The sequence below is a fragment of the Gymnoscopelus microlampas genome (assembly GCF_963454915.1).
Source record: "Gymnoscopelus microlampas genome assembly, chromosome: 14".
Lineage (NCBI taxonomy): Eukaryota > Metazoa > Chordata > Actinopteri > Myctophiformes > Myctophidae > Gymnoscopelus > Gymnoscopelus microlampas.
In genome coordinates, this window is record NC_139951.1 from 26,480,775 (window position 1) to 26,497,767 (window position 16,993).

General features: G+C 43.2%; 1 protein-coding gene across 7 annotated transcripts in view; it reads left to right on the forward strand.

Annotated features, from left to right (window-relative positions):
• The window catches only part of LOC311060504 (rho GTPase-activating protein 23-like), a 63,493-nt gene that overhangs the window by 38,207 nt on the left and 8,293 nt on the right, over positions 1–16,993 (forward strand). For 3 of the 7 annotated variants that reach the window (XM_084078703.1, XM_084078704.1, XM_084078699.1), the window contains exons 2-16: positions 2,488–2,682; positions 5,836–5,866; positions 6,407–6,502; positions 6,672–6,750; positions 7,219–7,279; positions 8,362–9,841; positions 10,400–10,576; positions 11,821–11,929; positions 12,522–12,561; positions 12,740–12,877; positions 13,481–13,789; positions 14,044–14,105; positions 15,053–15,159; positions 15,458–15,570; positions 16,734–16,886. In XM_084078703.1, the coding sequence (XP_083934829.1) occupies positions 2,488–2,682; positions 5,836–5,866; positions 6,407–6,502; positions 6,672–6,750; positions 7,219–7,279; positions 8,362–9,841; positions 10,400–10,576; positions 11,821–11,929; positions 12,522–12,561; positions 12,740–12,877; positions 13,481–13,789; positions 14,044–14,105; positions 15,053–15,159; positions 15,458–15,570; positions 16,734–16,886 (3,150 nt within the window). The remainder of the gene's footprint in view (positions 1–2,487; positions 2,683–5,835; positions 5,867–6,406; positions 6,503–6,671; positions 6,751–7,218; positions 7,280–8,361; positions 9,842–10,399; positions 10,577–11,820; positions 11,930–12,521; positions 12,562–12,739; positions 12,878–13,480; positions 13,790–14,043; positions 14,106–15,052; positions 15,160–15,457; positions 15,571–16,733; positions 16,887–16,993) is intronic. The other 4 variants (XM_084078701.1, XM_084078700.1, XM_084078702.1 and 1 more) reach the window with 4 other exon arrangements.

A 16,993-nucleotide genomic window follows, 5' to 3' on the forward strand; every position in this document is an offset into this window, starting at 1 on the left:
ACACTGGTTGCCCGACTGCCCGTGGCAAGTAATGAAACATTCGGGCAAGTGGAGTTTGCTTTCAGGTGCATTCCATCTTCATTAAATGTATACATTTATAAACAACAATGCTACCTTTTTACAACTAGCAGTTGCACTCATTCTGGTTTTTCAAAGTGACTGTCACCACTCGGCAGTTATCGATTGGATTTTTCAAGTGGGCAAGTGGGCATGGCCTTTGGGCAAGTAGAACACAACCTTTACTTTCCCGACAGGCAAGTGCCTCTGAGACCTTAGTGTCAACGCCTGCCCGGGCGTTGTGGGTGTGAATAGGAACAGAGCTGTTTGTTCTCTCTATAGGAAGTTGCTGCTTGTTTTGGATGGAACCTACTGTATATCTTGGGAGTGGACTGTCCGAGGATGCAATCTGTCTCAATAGCCAAACCTTAGTGGATGGAGTGTCCATACTAGACTAGAAAAACATATATATGATGTGTCGGATAATCTATTTAATTAAAAAGAATAATGTAATTTTTACACATAGTCAAGATCCAACAGGTTTTTTTTGTCACATGTGTAGTTAAATGTTTTCTGTGGCAGATTCTGCCAGTCTGTGCTAGCAATGTCCAACATAATAATAAAAACAATAAAGACTTAGGAACAATAGTTAATAAGATTATAATACAAGTATTAAGCAGTAATAACCTTATACTGTAGGTGTGCAAAAACACCTATACGGTTATGTCAATATCAGACATTTAGAATTTGGAATGGCATCTTCCCTGGGGTAGGATGACTGTAGGATGTGTTGCAGCCAGATGGAAATGTAGCCTACAGAAAATATAATATACATATATTGATGTTGAATTGATAACGTTTATTAGTTCTCCAGTTTTTGTCTAGTCATCTTAAAATACAGGTTTTCTGTATAAAGACTAAAGTTTATTTCCATATTTGTGCATTCTTAGTGACTGTGCATGTCTGAAGTGCAGGGCTGAGCATTGACTCACCCACATCCTACATCCTGTTATACTTTCTGTGAAGGTGTGTGCCCCCTTGACCGTGTATTGTTCACAACATTTTCCAGGTGTCTGTTTATAAGACCTAATAAGTTATTTTTGTTCTATAAAGTTTATTAATAGCCAGGCCTGTATATATTTTTAACTCTGCCATTGTTGGATAGAGGCAATACATTTGATTATGGGTGAGGTTGTTAAAGAAAATAGAGCTTCCTTCTGAGAGAGAGAGGAAGTTACTGCAAAATTCCTGACATTGGTGGAATTCTACTCAGGTGGGGTTTGGATTGAGTTCTTGGCAAACAAACAGACAGACAGACAGACAGACAGACAGACAGACAGACTCACACACTCACACACTCACTCACTCACTCACTCACTCACTCACTTCCCTGACATTTACGCTGTAAATCTATGGATGAATACAAACACACAGTGCCATGAGTACCCTTGCACTCTGAAATTGTCCTCATGAATATCATTCTATGCTCTCGCTCTCAACCTCTACCCTGCTCTCTTCCACCCGTGTGAGAATGCTGTTCGTTGACTAGTACTACAGTTATTGCATTCAACTCACATGTGTCGTCCAAGCTTGTTACCAATCTCAGACATCTTGGACTCAATGCCACCCCATGTAACTGAATCCTGGATTTCCTGACAGACAGACCCCAGGTGGTGCAGACTGGCACCAGCACCGCCTCCACACTGACTCGCCGCACTGCCACTGGAGCCCCCCAAGGGCGACTGTGTGGCCACACGTCATTATAAAGTTTGAGGACAACACCGCCATTATCAGCCTGATTACAGACAATGATGAGATGGCTTACAGACAGGAAATGAGAACCCTGACTTTGTGGTGTCAGAATATAGAAGTGCAAGCATTTCACTGCCTATAATGCTGCTGTATTGTTATATGTATTATGTGACAATAAACACCTTGCACCTTGAATCATTCTGTTAGCAGTAATAACTCTACTATAGAATAGAATATTAGCTTAACTTACATAATATAACTTGATACAAGCACTGTAGTTTGTGTGAAGGTGCACGCTAATGTGATGTGCTCAGCTGCATCACACAAAGTTGAACACGATGGCTGTCACTAGCTTAGCATATTAGTTGATCCATATATGTACATAATATACGTATGTCCCTCTGTCTGCTCCAGTGTCTTCAGTACAATTCATATATTAGATCTTTCAACTCAATATTGGACATATGGTGCAATCTGGTGCTCAACGGTCAAGGACACTGGGGCACGCCGGTAGTTGACCAGATAGTGTGTCGGCCACCTAATTGCGGCATATCTTCCCCCTCTCTGCCCTCACTCAACTTCTTGTCTCTCTGAGTCCACACTGTCCTGCCTCAATAAAGGCAAAAAATAATCTGCCTAAAAATAATCTTCAAAAACAGCCACATAGCACAACTATGTACACCTCTAGGTTCTTCTTGTTTTAACCCAATTAACCTGCTCCATCTTCTTTCCTGACAGACCAAAGGGCGGAGAGATGGCATGGTGTCGTCCAATGAGAACAGGCGCCGGCCTCTGTCGTCGGGTGAAGTGGAGGGCATGGCATGGCATGGTCCTCGAACCGTGTTCCTCCAGAAGAACTCGCAGGGATTCGGTTTCACGCTGCGCCACTTCATCGTTTACCCGCCCGAGTCGTCCCTCCACACCAACATCAAGGTAAACATAGGGGTCATCACTAGAATGTGTTGTAGGGCAAAAAAAAGTAGCTTAAAAAAAGGGTCTGGAGTGCTCGGAAGTAAAAAAAAAAAAAAGTATAATAAAGGTGCTCTTTGGTTGGGGACTGAAAACGTGCAACAAAAGGAAAAAAACAAGCCACTTCTGGTGAAAAAAGTTAAAAAGCCTTTTTTGATATGGCTATTTCCTATTGGAATTTAATTAAAAAAACTGGGGTAACCGATGCGTAGCGGCCCCACAGCCTTCTTCAGGGTACCCAATTGAGTGTCTTTGGGTTGAGCCCAAAACCCAACTAAATACAGACTTTAGCAGTAACCTTTATCAGTGATATCTGTGCTGAACCTGATGTAAACATGAGTGAATTCATCTCCATACTGGATCCCAGACAGTCTGTTGGGTCTGAAGTTCAGACAGACATAGCAAATATAAGGCTGTTAGGCCTGTCGGGGCTAACAGCTATTTTCATTAAATATTCTGCAGCCTAGTTGTTTCTCTGCCCTCCCTTTTAGTTATCTCACTTTGTGAGATGTTTTACATACATAATGAAGAAGGTTTTAGAGTGAATTCTAATACAGCTCAAACACATTACACTGGTCACACACACACACACACACACACACACACACACACACACACACACACACACACACACACACACACACACACACACACACACACACACACACACACACACACACACACGCACACACACACACCATCTAGTAATGGACACTAGATGATCAGCCCTGTAAACTAATCTTATTTAATGAGCCATGCTACAGCTAATCTGTTAAGCTAACCTTTTGTAGCTGCAGGGTTAAACCTGTACCAGCTGACAGGGTCATGAGCTTAAAGGGCGCGATTCCACATCTTTGAGCCACAGCCCCAGCAAGTTCCAAGAGACTTTGATGTTGAACTTACACTAGAGGTTGTTGATCAGATGTCTAATGGGTTGGTAGAACAACAATAAATACATAGATAAATAAATACATAAAGTTACATTTTGGAAAGTAACTGCCACTGTGGCTTATAAACAAAATATATGTTCTATGATCATTTCTTTGACTTTGTATAGCCCTGTTATGAACGTCTTACTCATTTCATTTGTAATGTGTGTCCGTCCTTGGGACCCACAGCCACACAGACCTCTGGGTATTGCAGTTTTCTCTCTCCAACCAGCCTGTACAGTAGCTGGTGTTGTGGTCTATGTCACGATCCCTGGATGGCCAAAGGCCCAGGTCTTTGTCTGGACAAGTCAGGAATGAGCTAGGTCAGCGAAGCCTCAAAGCCCCTCATCTAGGTCCAGTCAGTCAGTCAGTCAGTCAGTCAGTCAGTTGGTCAGACAGTCAGTTAGCCAAGCCAGCGGTATGGTTGCTCAGCAACCCCCCAAACTGTCCAGTCAGCTGGGGCTGTTCTGACATGTTTCTGGGGGGAAATGTGTGTGTGTGTTATCAGTGTTGAGTAAGCTGCTGGAAAGTGTTGTGAGCTACGCCACTGGTTCTCAATGTGGGGTCCAGGGATCTTGAGGAGATTCCAGGGGGGAACCGGGTCCCCAGATTCCAGGGGAACCGGGTCCCCAGCTAAATGATGAATGGTTAGAAACCAAATGGACCCTTATGGGCCTGTAACTCAGAGAGTATACAAATGGAAACAAATAGCCCGGTTAGGAGTTAAATTAACACAGAGGATTTTACAGTAAAGATTGGGGTCCCAGAGATAAAAATCATATCAAATGGGGGTCCTTGGCATAATGCATAATCAAACTGGGGGTCCTTGAAGCTTCACTACAGTGTACATTACAGGCTAAGCTACAGAAACATGTAGCAAAATAAGTTTACTACATCAGAGCTTTTTTTCGCCCCAACATTGAACCAACTTCATTCGAAGTCAATGCTGTCTCAGGGATCAATACAACTGTCTGACAAACAGAGGCTGGCAAAACAAATTCAGTTCAATGATTTATTAAGCAATAAGCCACTGTCACTGCTCCAAAATCAATTCGGCAACATGAAAGAAAAGAAAGTGCTCCACATAATAACAAAGTGTGTGTGTGTGTGTGTGTGTGTGTGTGTGTGTGTGTGTGTGTGTGTGTGTGTGTGTGTGTGTGTGTGTGTGTGTGTGTGTGTGTGTGTGTGTGTGTGTGTGTGTGTGTGTGTGTGTGTGTGTGTGTGTGTGTGTGTGGGGCTAAGTAACGCGCGTGTGTGTATGCTCAATTTAGACTCTAATAATAATGGATTTTATTTATAATGCACTTTACATTTGTGAAAATCTTCTGCTACAGCTAAGTGCTACAATAAGCAAAAGCATTAAAAAAATCATCACACCACTAAGAAACTGAACAAAACATTTAACAGATGAGGGCATAAAGCCTAGAGGTAAGACCAGAGTAGTTAAAAAGGTAGGTCTTTAGTCCTCTCTTAAAAGAATCAACCGACTGTGGTGCTCTCAGGTGGGCAGGGAGGGAATTCCACAGTTCGGGGGCGGCCGAGCAAAAGGCCCGGTCACACATGGTACGTAGCTTGGTCTTGGGGGTTATGACGAGGTTAGCGTTTGAAGAGCGGAGGTTGCGAGTCGAGGGTTGTGGGGAGAGTTGCCGTGGATGCACTGATGAGTTAACAGGGATGTCTTGTATTCGGTCCGGGAAGAGACAGGAAGCCAGTGGAGTTAACGGAGGATGGGTGTGATGGGTTTGTGTCTGCGCACTCTCATCAGGATCCTAGCAGCACTGTTCTGGATATACTGGAGCTTTTGAAGGCTTTTACTAGGTATCCCGATAAGAAGTGTGTTACAGTATTCCAACCTGGAACATTTGCAGGGCAAACTGTCAGTTAAATCTAAACTCAATAAGTCCATGCAAACCACAATAGCAAAATAATATAGACTTGCTTCAAACATTAACAATTTGGCAAAAACTGGTCCTCTAAATAACAGTTGGTGTGTGTGCGTTTGTGTTATGAATCAGTTGCAACTTTATTTAGTTTAAATCAATTACATTAATATTCTTGGGATTGTGTCCTTATTCTCAGGCATAGGTGTTGTAGATATTAGTGCTAGTTTCTCTGAGCTCATAAACGCCACCCTGTGGTCTTGTTTTCCACTACAAGTCTGCTCTACACTGTTCTGTTTCTCACACAGGATGAAGAGAACGGAAACGACACTGGGAAAGGTGAGTGTCCTTGGTTTCACCCAAGTCATTGCCTGGCATACCACTTTCAATACATGTATATACTGTACAATACTGCCTTCAAGCCATTGTTACCAGGTTCCAGGAATAAAATGAGGATTTGTCACTTCACTCATACCAGTTAGAAAGGAACTGCTTAATTCTGTTTAGGATGTCATTATGCTTTTCAATTGTTTTCATGTCTAGATGAATACATAATATTCCTAATATAAATAACCAATGGCAGATCTGTTGTTTAATTTATGCTGTTTTATGCACCGCTTTGCATGAAGGCCATATCCCCCTTGGGGCTAATGAAGATCTTATACTGTACATCTATTCTGTTCTATGATTAACGAATGCCCAGGACGTGCGTGGTGTGTGCGTTTGTTTGTTAGTAACTAGGTGTGGTTCACCAAATTTGGTTTCTGCTCATATTTTCCTTTCAGGAAATGTTGTTGGCTCAGTATTGATGAACATTTACAGTAAGAATAGGGACTGAATCATTAGACATTGGTGTGCGTTTGCGTGTGTGTGTTGTAGCAGGTTGCCAGAGGTCTCGTCTGGAGCCAATGGACACCATCTTTGTAAAGAGTGTCAGGGAACATGGTCCTGCCCACCAAGCTGGACTGTGTACAGGTAAGACAGATCTACATGTGCGCGCACACACACACACACACACACACACACACACACACACACACACACACACACACACACACACACACACACACACACACACACACACACACACACACACACACAAATGCTTCACACTCCTTCTCGTGTGTGTGTGTGTGTACTCAAGGAGACAGGCTGGTGAAGGTGAATGGAGAGAGTATTCTAGGAAAAACCTACTCTCAGGTGATCACGCTCATCCAAAACAGGTGGGTAAAGTATAATTACATTATATCAGTGGTTCTTCAACCCTCAGGGTTCCTTGATTGGAGTTCCGAATGGACATGTTACGAGTCCATCCGGTTACATTTGTACACTCTCAGAGTTATGAGCCTTGGGTTTTACCTTGGGTAAAAAAAAAAGAGTTTGAGAACCACTGCATTATATAATATTTATTACATTACTTTGTTGAATGCTTTATTCTGAATGGTCAATCGTAGCTTTCTGCTGTCTTTTCTCAATAGCAGACTGCTGTTCTCATTAACAGAACATTGCTCTGCCTCTGTTTACATTACACACAATTTGTAAGCTAATAAAATATTTGTATAATCAGCATTTTGTATCAATTATTGACTGCTCGTAAGTAGCCGTGTAATAAGCGGGTTAGTATCACTATGTACTAACTAGCAGTCAGTATTAGACAATAAAGCCTGCCTCACTCTCATCTCTTTCTGCAGTGAGAATGCTCTGGAACTCTCCATTATGCCAAAAGATGATGACGTGTTGCAGTTGGTAAGTGTGAGTATTGGATTTCTTCTTCTTTCTTTCCTTATCCCTCTTTCCACATTGTTATAGACCTTTGTCAAAAACATGGCTAAAGTACTTAAAGGTAGGGTAAGTGATTTGCAATTATTAAAATAATTGCAAAATGGGTCTATGTTCTGATAGTGCTCGTTACTATAGAGTGTCCTGTCCATATAAGGAGTCTCCATGTCTCTCCAGCTCTTTATAAAACAGAAAATGCATTTTCGTTTCAGTTTCAGTTTAATTTCCAATTTTATCCAATCAGGATAGAGAACTCAATCAGGATATAGATTAAACAAGTGAAATTGGAAGTGATGACACTAAGAAATGAGCAGGCAAAATTAGAACTGGAACACTATAAAAATGAAGCTTAAAATGGGTACTTTCTCCTGATTGGCTGAGATATTGACACCTACCAGAACATTTATTTTCTGTTTATTGAAGAGCTGGAGAGACGGGGAGACTCCTGTTACTGAACAAACACTCTATAGCAATGATTACTATCAGAATATAGTGCTTTAACCTTTTAAAATAATAAGTTTAATAAGTTAAAGTTTTAACCCAAAAATATCACTTACCCTACCTTTAATTCTGTTTTGTCTTAGTAGGGTATAATCTTTTTCAGATTGCCCACAATGTTAAGGAGCCAACTTTCTGTCTCCTCCAAGTGATCTAATCATGTATGTTGTGTTTAAATTTACAGTAGCTGATAATATATTCCATTGATATATCTTTCTGTTTCTGAGAACTGCACAACTATATTAAAAAAGAAATAATATTATTTGATTGAGGGTAACAATCTGTTTGACAACAACAAAAAAGAAGGATACACCAATGACCTATTATGGTAACGGAAATGCAATCCTACTAAGTCGAAAGCCGAATGAAATACGTCGGCAATGTTTAGGAAAACGGCCTATTGTGCATAATGAGGCCATTTAGTTGAAACATCAGATCCAAATTGGCATGCTGCATGTTGAATCTGTTTGGTTGTCTCCTCTGATGTCAATTGCTTCTTGGTTTCCCATCCCTGTCTTTCTTCCTTTTTACATGTGGGCATGTGGCTCTCTCCTCAGGCATACTCTCAGGACGCCTACCTGAGAGGCAATGAGCCATACATGGGAGAGGCCCAGAACCTTCCTGAGCCACCGCCACCCTGCTACCCTTTCTCCAAGCCCAGCTCTGCTGCTCCCCAGCCCGGCCACAACCACCAAAGCCCTGTGGACAACTGGCATTGCCGACCCAGCGCTTCCCTCGCCACATCCCCGCTGGACAACCGCTCCACTGGACTCCACGTCGCCCCGACCTCCGGCTGGCCCGGGGGTCACGAGGAGGAGGAGGACAGTGGCAACCATTTTGCCTCGTCAGGACGGCACCGCCGTCGCTCCTCATCCGCCGTGGGTGCGCTGGACTTTCATTTCGCCAACCACAACGCTGCCGTCGCCTCAGCGACCCTGCCCACGCCACGGAAGAGTAGCCTGCCGGTCTCGTCCCGCGCCCACACAGATGCCCTCTGCCACCAGGCACTATCAGACTGGTACTACAGCCAGGCAGAGGCGGCCGAGCACATGTCCCCTCGCCACCGAAGTGTATCTCAGGACCGATTGGCCGAGCTGGGGCTGGGGTTGGCGCTTGGCCCGAAGGCTGCCCGTGGAATCTCCGCTGATCAGCGGAATCGAGAGACCCTCCTTTTCCACCACCAGGCAGCAGCTGCCTCCCACGGCCACGACTCCTATTGGCTGGGAGGGTGGGGAGGCATGTCCGGGCCAGGAAGCAGGTCATGCTCAGAGAGCTTGCTGGCGGCCTACGCCGATTACGAACACAGCTATGGCCGCTCGGTGGAAACCCTAGCGGAGGCCTCTGCGCTGGTCTCGCAGCCTCCCTCGCAGCCTCCCTCGCAGCCTCCCTCGCAGCCTCTCTTGCACGCGACAAAAGTTGGTGAGGAAAAAGACCGGAGAGGCTCTAACGGCCAGCATCACCAGACCGTGGTTGTGTCCCCTCTGGCGGCCAATGTCACAGCGCCTCCCAGTGGGAGGCAGAGTGGACAGCAGGTAGCCGAGCCCCAGGCCAGGAGGGTGAAAGAAGACGAGCTGGTGGGCTACAAGAGCTACAGTCCGTCCTTCTGCCGCAAGGCTGACCACATCCTCCAGCAGGCGCACTCCTTCAGGGAACCCGGCTTCAGTGGCACGCATCTCCCCTGGAACGCCAGTAGCAAAAGCAGCCCCCACAGTGAAGGAGGGATCGCGCCCCGGCCCCAGTCCACCCCAGCCCTGCTCACATCAGAGGAGGAGAGGGAGGCGGTTTCCCCTGGCCCCTTCAACCAAGATGTAATCCTGAGGCAAAAGCCGCCCTCGGGACGGCGTACAACCATCCACGCCCTTCGGCACCCCAACTACGCGGCGACTGTGGACTCGCATGAGGCCCCTGGTTTACTGCCATCTTCTGGGACTGTCGAAACCCTGTCCCCTGTGTCCGGGGGTCCGAGCATCAACCGCAGGGCCAACGGTAGCCTGGCACCACACACACATGACTCCCTGTCCTCTATTCCCTTCATAGGTTAGTGCCCTCCTCTCACTTGCACCTACAGTATAACCTTTGTGAGTCTGTGCTATGTACTGTATGCCCTCATGTATGTCATGCATACAACATTTTGTTGATGTATTTACAGTGAGTGTTATTTTGTGTATCCAAAGCCAATGTTTATGTGTAACTTAAGGAAATACATTGCCGATTTCAAACTTAAATCTCTTTGTTCTGATTGATAATATAGTTTGGCAAAAAAAGATGTCTTCTGCGTATCTCTATGTGAAATGTTGACATTGCAAAACAATGACGTCAAATGCATCGTTTTACACCATTGGACGCTTTTGACAAATGTTTCGCGACATCAACATTTCTTGAACAAATGTTTTGCCACACTATTGCATATTATCGATCTCCTCACATCAGAATTATAAGATTTAGGTTGAAAATCATTGGAAGTTTCCCTTTAAATAATAAAGAAACTCAACCCCTGTTATCCCCACTCACTTGTGGACCCCCCCCCTACCACCAACACCACCACCCCCACCCCCCAACCCCCCTCCAACACATTTGACCTCCACGACCCCGCAGATGAACCCAGCAGCCCTACTGTTGACCGGCGGGCCCGCCACGTGCCTGCCAGCGCTGTGGTGTCCTCCACCTCCAGTGCCCAGTCCTCGACTGCGGCCGCCCTCCCTTCCGCTACCGTCACCCCCACCCAAACCTCCTCCTCCTCCCCCTTTGTCCAACTCCGTTTTCAGGAATGCAGTGAGTGACACTTAACCGTCTCGTATCCACTCTCACCTCCATACTCCAAAACTCCCTGCCTCATCAACCTCAAACGTAAAGGGATACAGTGACATTTTAGTATGCAAGAGTTCTATTCCAACACACAATTTACTTTCTCCATTTTGTTAGCCCATTAAGACCGGGAACGCATCTGTGTCATTTTGAGATTTTTTTTGGCCTATTCAAAAATAGCAGATATACAAGCTCATAACGCGGCAGCGAGTGCTGTGCTATGAGCTTGTAGATCTGCTATTTGTTTTTAAAGAAATCTTGAAAATGTGTGTAAATCTTTGAATATATACATTTTTAACTCAAATCTTTGCTTCTGGGGGTCCCTGGAACAAAACATTTTGAGAGGGGGGGGCGGGGGGGGGGTCTGTGGCCAAATACATATCATTTTGGGAGGTCCTTGACATGAAAAAGTTTGAGAACCACTGATATTATAGCAATATGCGTTTTAAAAAAAATAAATTAAGATTTAGAAGACATTTGTAGAATCCCCAGAAGCAATAAGATTTGAGTTACACACAGATGCGTTCCCGGTCTTAATGGGTTAAAGAACGACTTAAGTTGGCTACTGTCCTGGAGAAAGGAAGATAATTTAGGTTAACACATTTGCATAACTGGGCAGACACATTATATGAACAAAGTTCCCTTTGTTTTGTTTCTCTAAAAGTGGCTTGCTAGTATTGTTCCCTTCATTTGAGCCACATATTTAAAATGTCAGTGTATTCCTTTTAATATACATTTAACACCATAATCCCTCTCTCTGCTCATGTCTTGTCTCATATTCATCACTCACACTCCATAACAAAGCATCCTTCATTTTGTTGTTAAAATTCACTCACATTTTGATCTATTAAAATTTCAATAACACAATCTTGTACAGTATATCGTCGCTGTTGGGTGGAAACCTTGTATGTCCAAAACCGTTATTATTAGTTTTACAAAGAATCAATTGTGAAAATAGCCGATCCACAGGCTCACACCTACAAGCTCACAGCTCATGGCGTTGCGTTGTGAGCTTTTAGATCTGCTATTTTCACTACTTTTGTGTGACACTCTTGTAAGTAGGGCATTCATTTAAGAAAAAAACATAAAAAGTTTAATTATGGAGGTACAAGGTTTCTGCCCGACTGCAACGATATATTATATCGTTTATGTCTATGTTTTACCCTTACCTCCTCTTGTTTTCCTTTCTTCAATACTTTTGGCTTGTTCAGGTAGTATCAAGGGTCGCCGTTCTTCCTACCTGCTGGCCATCACCACGGAGCGCTCCAAGTCATGTGATGAGGGTCTCAACTCATTCAGGGAAGAAGGACGTGTCTTTGCGTAAGTTTGGACTGGACTTCAGTATCAGTTCTGAAGACTAGTTTGTAAATATCCAATATTTATTTTGCAGGTTTGTCAGAGGGGAGGTTGACCACATGAACCATAGGCATCCCACTTCTGAGCTTGTCATAATAGGGGAACAATTGACAAAAAATAGCGAACAAAGTAGTTTAAGTTTCTATCTTTCTATCTAGTTTAATAGTTTAATATCTTAAAAGATCACAAATTCTCACAATGTTCTCGCAGTCAAGACAATTATAGTATGTAACATTCGGGTCCATAGAGTTCTTCAAAGGAGTATGGATTTTTTTATACTGAAACAATCCATACTCTGATGAAGATGCATCAAAGTGGTGATGATCCACCAAAAACATTAGATTCTATAAATGATTTTCTAGATGGTAAAAGCAGTGTGCAGGAATCTTTTCATCTTTTAATTAAATTTATTTAAGTTTAAATTTGAGTTATTTTGAGATGCGAGATATGGATTGAATGTCCCTACTTGTGCAAAAATGCTGCCTTAAATACAAACTTTATTTTGTTAACTTTGTCTTGTTAACTTTGTCTTGTTAACTTTGTCTCTTCTTCACAGGAGATTGCCAAAAAGGGTCAAGAGCTTTTTCACTGATGGGGTGAGTCCACATAGCATTGATTATCTCATGTTAAACCTTCATCATGCCGTTAACTTCCTACACGAATCATGCAATATCATCCATGAAGAAAGTCTTATTTTCCCTCAGTGTTAATTTAGGCCTGAGAGTGTAAACATGCACCCAAATGGACATTTAACATATTTACTGTGTGCTTCAGTCTCTGGAGAGCCTGCGGGTCCAAGAGGAGGCCAGGTCAAAGCGTCACTCCACCTCTGAACTGGGCACCATTACTTTCAGTGACGTTCGTAAAGAGGGCTGGCTGCACTACAAACAGATCCTCACAGAGAAGGGCAAGGTAACATGCACAGTGCACACATGTGTAGTGTTAGCTAGTACCTCTGGTACAAACCTATCCTTACAGAGAAGGGAAAGGTAACACGCACACATGTATAGTGTTAGCTAGTACCTTCTGATACAAACATATCCAGAGAAGGGCAACGTACTGCAACACACATACTGTACATCCAGTGTTAACTAGTACCTCTGGTGGAATTGTGCTGTGTTGTGTTGTCTGAACTAGCTGTACCTCTGCCACCAAAGCTATTTCTTGTACATTTATCATGTTTGGTAGTAGTAGTTGTGATTAGTTTCTATTGGTAAATAAAGTGCATCTCAGTTTTCATACTTTCTCTGAATCTGATCTCTCTCTCACACACACACACACACACACACACACAGACACAGACACACACACGCACGCACGCACGCACGCACGCACGCACGCACACACACACACACACACACACACACACACACACACACACACACACACACACACACACACACACACACACACACACACACACACACACACACACACACACACACACACACACACACACACACACACACACACACAGTTATTTAAAGGTTATGTTTCTATTTTTCCACATCCCAGAAAGTAGGTGGTGGAATGCGTCCGTGGAAGCGGGGCTTCTCTGTGCTGCGCTCCCATTCGCTCTTCCTCTACAAGGACAAGCGAGAGGCGGTCCTTCACGGGGCAGGGGCGGGGCCTGGGCAGGACGAACACCCTCCCATCAGCATCCGCGGCTGCCTGATCGACATCGCCTACAGCGAGACCAAGCGCAAGCACACGCTGAGGCTGACCACTCAGGATTTCTGTGAGTACCTGCTGCAAGCCGAGGACAGGGATGACATGCTGGCCTGGATACGTGTCATCAGAGAAAACAGCAAGACCGACAACGAGGTCAGTTTTCTGTGCAGTTTGTGTGCCGTTGCAAGTGTGCACTGTATGCACACACTTGCACATACACACATGCACATACACATATACTACATACTTATGTACGTACTGTATGTACACACACACGCACGCACGCGCACACACACACACACACACACACACACACACACACACACACACACACACACACACACACACACACACACACACACACACACACACGTACACTCATAACTGGAGTTTCACATTTGTTGCAGGATTTCGGATTCTCAAGGCAAGCACTGATCAACAAGAAACTGAATGATTACAAAAAACAGAGGTAAGTATCTTGCCTTGCATTAATAGTGAAATATATTTATCAACTCAAACTTTATTTATAGAGCACATTTAAAAACGACCAAGATCGAGCTAAGTCCTTTACAGAAGATGAGAGAAAAAAATACATAAACCAAAAAAAAGAGACAAAGAAAGCAGAGAGACAAAGAAAGCAAACAGAGAAAATTACAAAAAGGCAAACGACACACAATAAGGGCCACGAATACACGCAAAGTTGAAAGCGTAGAAAACAAGTGAGTCTTTAATGATGATTTAAAAGCCTCCAGTGACTGGAGGCTTTTAACCATAAATATTAAGGAGGCAAGCTATTCCAAAGCCTAAGGGCAGCTGCCGTGAAAAGCTTGGTCAGTTTTTTGGTTGTTTTTTGGCCCAGTTCTAGTTGGGGTGGGTCAGTGTGTACAAGTTCAGGCCTGAGTGATGATTAGTTGATTTTTTTATTTGTGAAATATATTTTATTCACAACTTTGATCTGTTTTCTAAATTTGAAAAGTCTGTGAATTTGTAATGATTATAATTTGTCCGAGATTATGAATTAAATAAAAAATACTATATAATAAAAAATAGTCTTCTAAGTTGACCTAGTTAATCATCGCGGGGCCTGCAGAATTTCTTTGGTGTTTGAAGTTCATTAATTAAAGTAATTATCTTCACCTGAAGAAGACTAAACTTGGTTGAAATGTTCTTTACATTTATTTACTTTGCACCAGTGATTGAATATATGGAAGTGCATAACATTATCTTTTGAAGACAATAGTCTGCCCAAACACATTCTATTTCTATGGTATTTGTCAGAAAAGTTGAAGAACATCTTAGAATAGGACACTTTACAGTCATTCACTACTTAGACACTGTAGATATAGATATTGCCATATTGTTCCTGTGTCTTTTGCCCTTGAGCTTGACTGATCTTGTCTATTTCACTGTGTGCAGTTCCACAGTTAACAAGCCGGATGCATCTCCCAGAGCTCATAGAATGATACCTCCTTTCCTCCTGGCAAAGACAGACAACGCCTCAATGAACCGCTCCTCCAAACCTGGTGGGTAGAAGCAATAAGTCTCAGGTCCAGTGATTATCTCTGGGAATTGATAAAACACAGGTTTACTCTTTGACACATCTGTCTAATCATTTGGTCTAAAGTGTGTGTGTGTGTGTGTGTGTGTGTGTGTGTGTGTGTGTGTGTGTGTGTGTGTGTGTGTGTGTGTGTGTGTGTGTGTGTGTGTGTGTGTGTGTGTGTGTGTGTGTGTGTGTGTGTGTGTGTGTGTGTGTGTGTGTGTGTGTGTGTGTGTGTGTGTGAGATGCCCCTACTGAATCTGTCTGTTTCTCTGTGTGTTCAGATGATAACAAGATGTTGTGGGGCATCAACCTTATGAAGAAGAGCAAGAAGACAGGAAGTCCCAAGGCGTTTGGTATCAGACTGGAGGACTGTCAGCCTGCACATGACCACAAAGTATGCTCAGCATGAACTCTCATTATTTTTTGTGTGACTTATAGGGGCGGCATCAATATGTAAATATATAAAACAATGACAGTTTGTTCAACCATCACCAAACGTGCTGGATATTTTTTATTAAGCTGCAGAAACATGTCCCCAAAATGTTTTTGAAAATGACCAATATCGGGTGTCAATATTGCAAAAAAAACAACACGACGTGCTTTGGAACAAATTTAACCTTAAAATAGTGAGTGTCTGTCCAACTCCAATTGTGATAAAGCATGTAAGTCATCTAATACAAGTGTCAGAAACTGTCAATGTTCTAGACACCTCGCAGCTTTCAACTTCTAATAATTTTTGTTGACTTGAATCCCTGAATAGCCGCTTTGCACTACACAGGGCTATGTCTGTATGTTAACTTACATTATGATTGGTCCAGGGGTAAGATGACCACTTGATTACGCTCTTGTAAGATTAATTGTTTTAAAATACGTTTTGTGAAGCTACAATCCATATATTGTATGTCCATTGTCTACTTTTGTCAACGGGAGAGAGGTCATTACATGTCTGAACTACAATAATTATAGTGGCACATTTACTGTGCAATCTGGTGCGCTGTCAGATTCAAATAACGTATATACAATGTCAACCAGTACGTGTCCTACCTGACACCAGGGTTGACATTTCTCAAAGGATGAGTAGAGAGACCACCTCCAACCATTGCAGATGTATTAGTTGTACTGTATTAAAACACTCTACCATACAGGTTGGTTAAAATATCATTTTATTCATTAAAATAATTCCCGGATTGTAGCTTTAAGATATCTTAATTTACTTACATATTCATCTTTTAATAAGATTGAAAATAACAAACTGTGTTGTCTAGACAGATGCCAAGTTTGTCATTTCTTGTCATTGTTGTTACTTTGTAGCACATTCCATAATTCCTCCACTCCACCCCCTGTAGTAGACACGGGTTCATATCTCATATTCTGACCTTGTATTTTCAAAGTAACCCCTGATAAGAGCGTCTGTGCGATTTCCTTCTTGCCCCCCACACCCCCCGATTATATCCCTCCCTTTCTCGTCTTCCTGCTTCCTTCCTTCCTTTCTCTCTCTCTCTCTCCCTCCTCCATCTTCCTGAATGTCCCTCTGTCTCTGTGCCTGCTGTCTTGCAGTTTGTCCCTCTGATAGTGGAGATGTGCTGCGGTGTGGTGGAGAGCTCTGGTCTGGAGTATACGGGCATCTACCGGGTTCCAGGGAACAACGCCATAGTGTCCAACCTGCAGGACCACCTCAACAAAGGCATGGAGATCAACACCGCAGAAGAGGTAGGGATGGTCATTTAGTTGGTGTGTCGCATGCTGTTGCATCTATATATTCCTGTATTCATTTATGACAGTTTTATTTTTGACAGTTTTTATCATTTATTTATTTA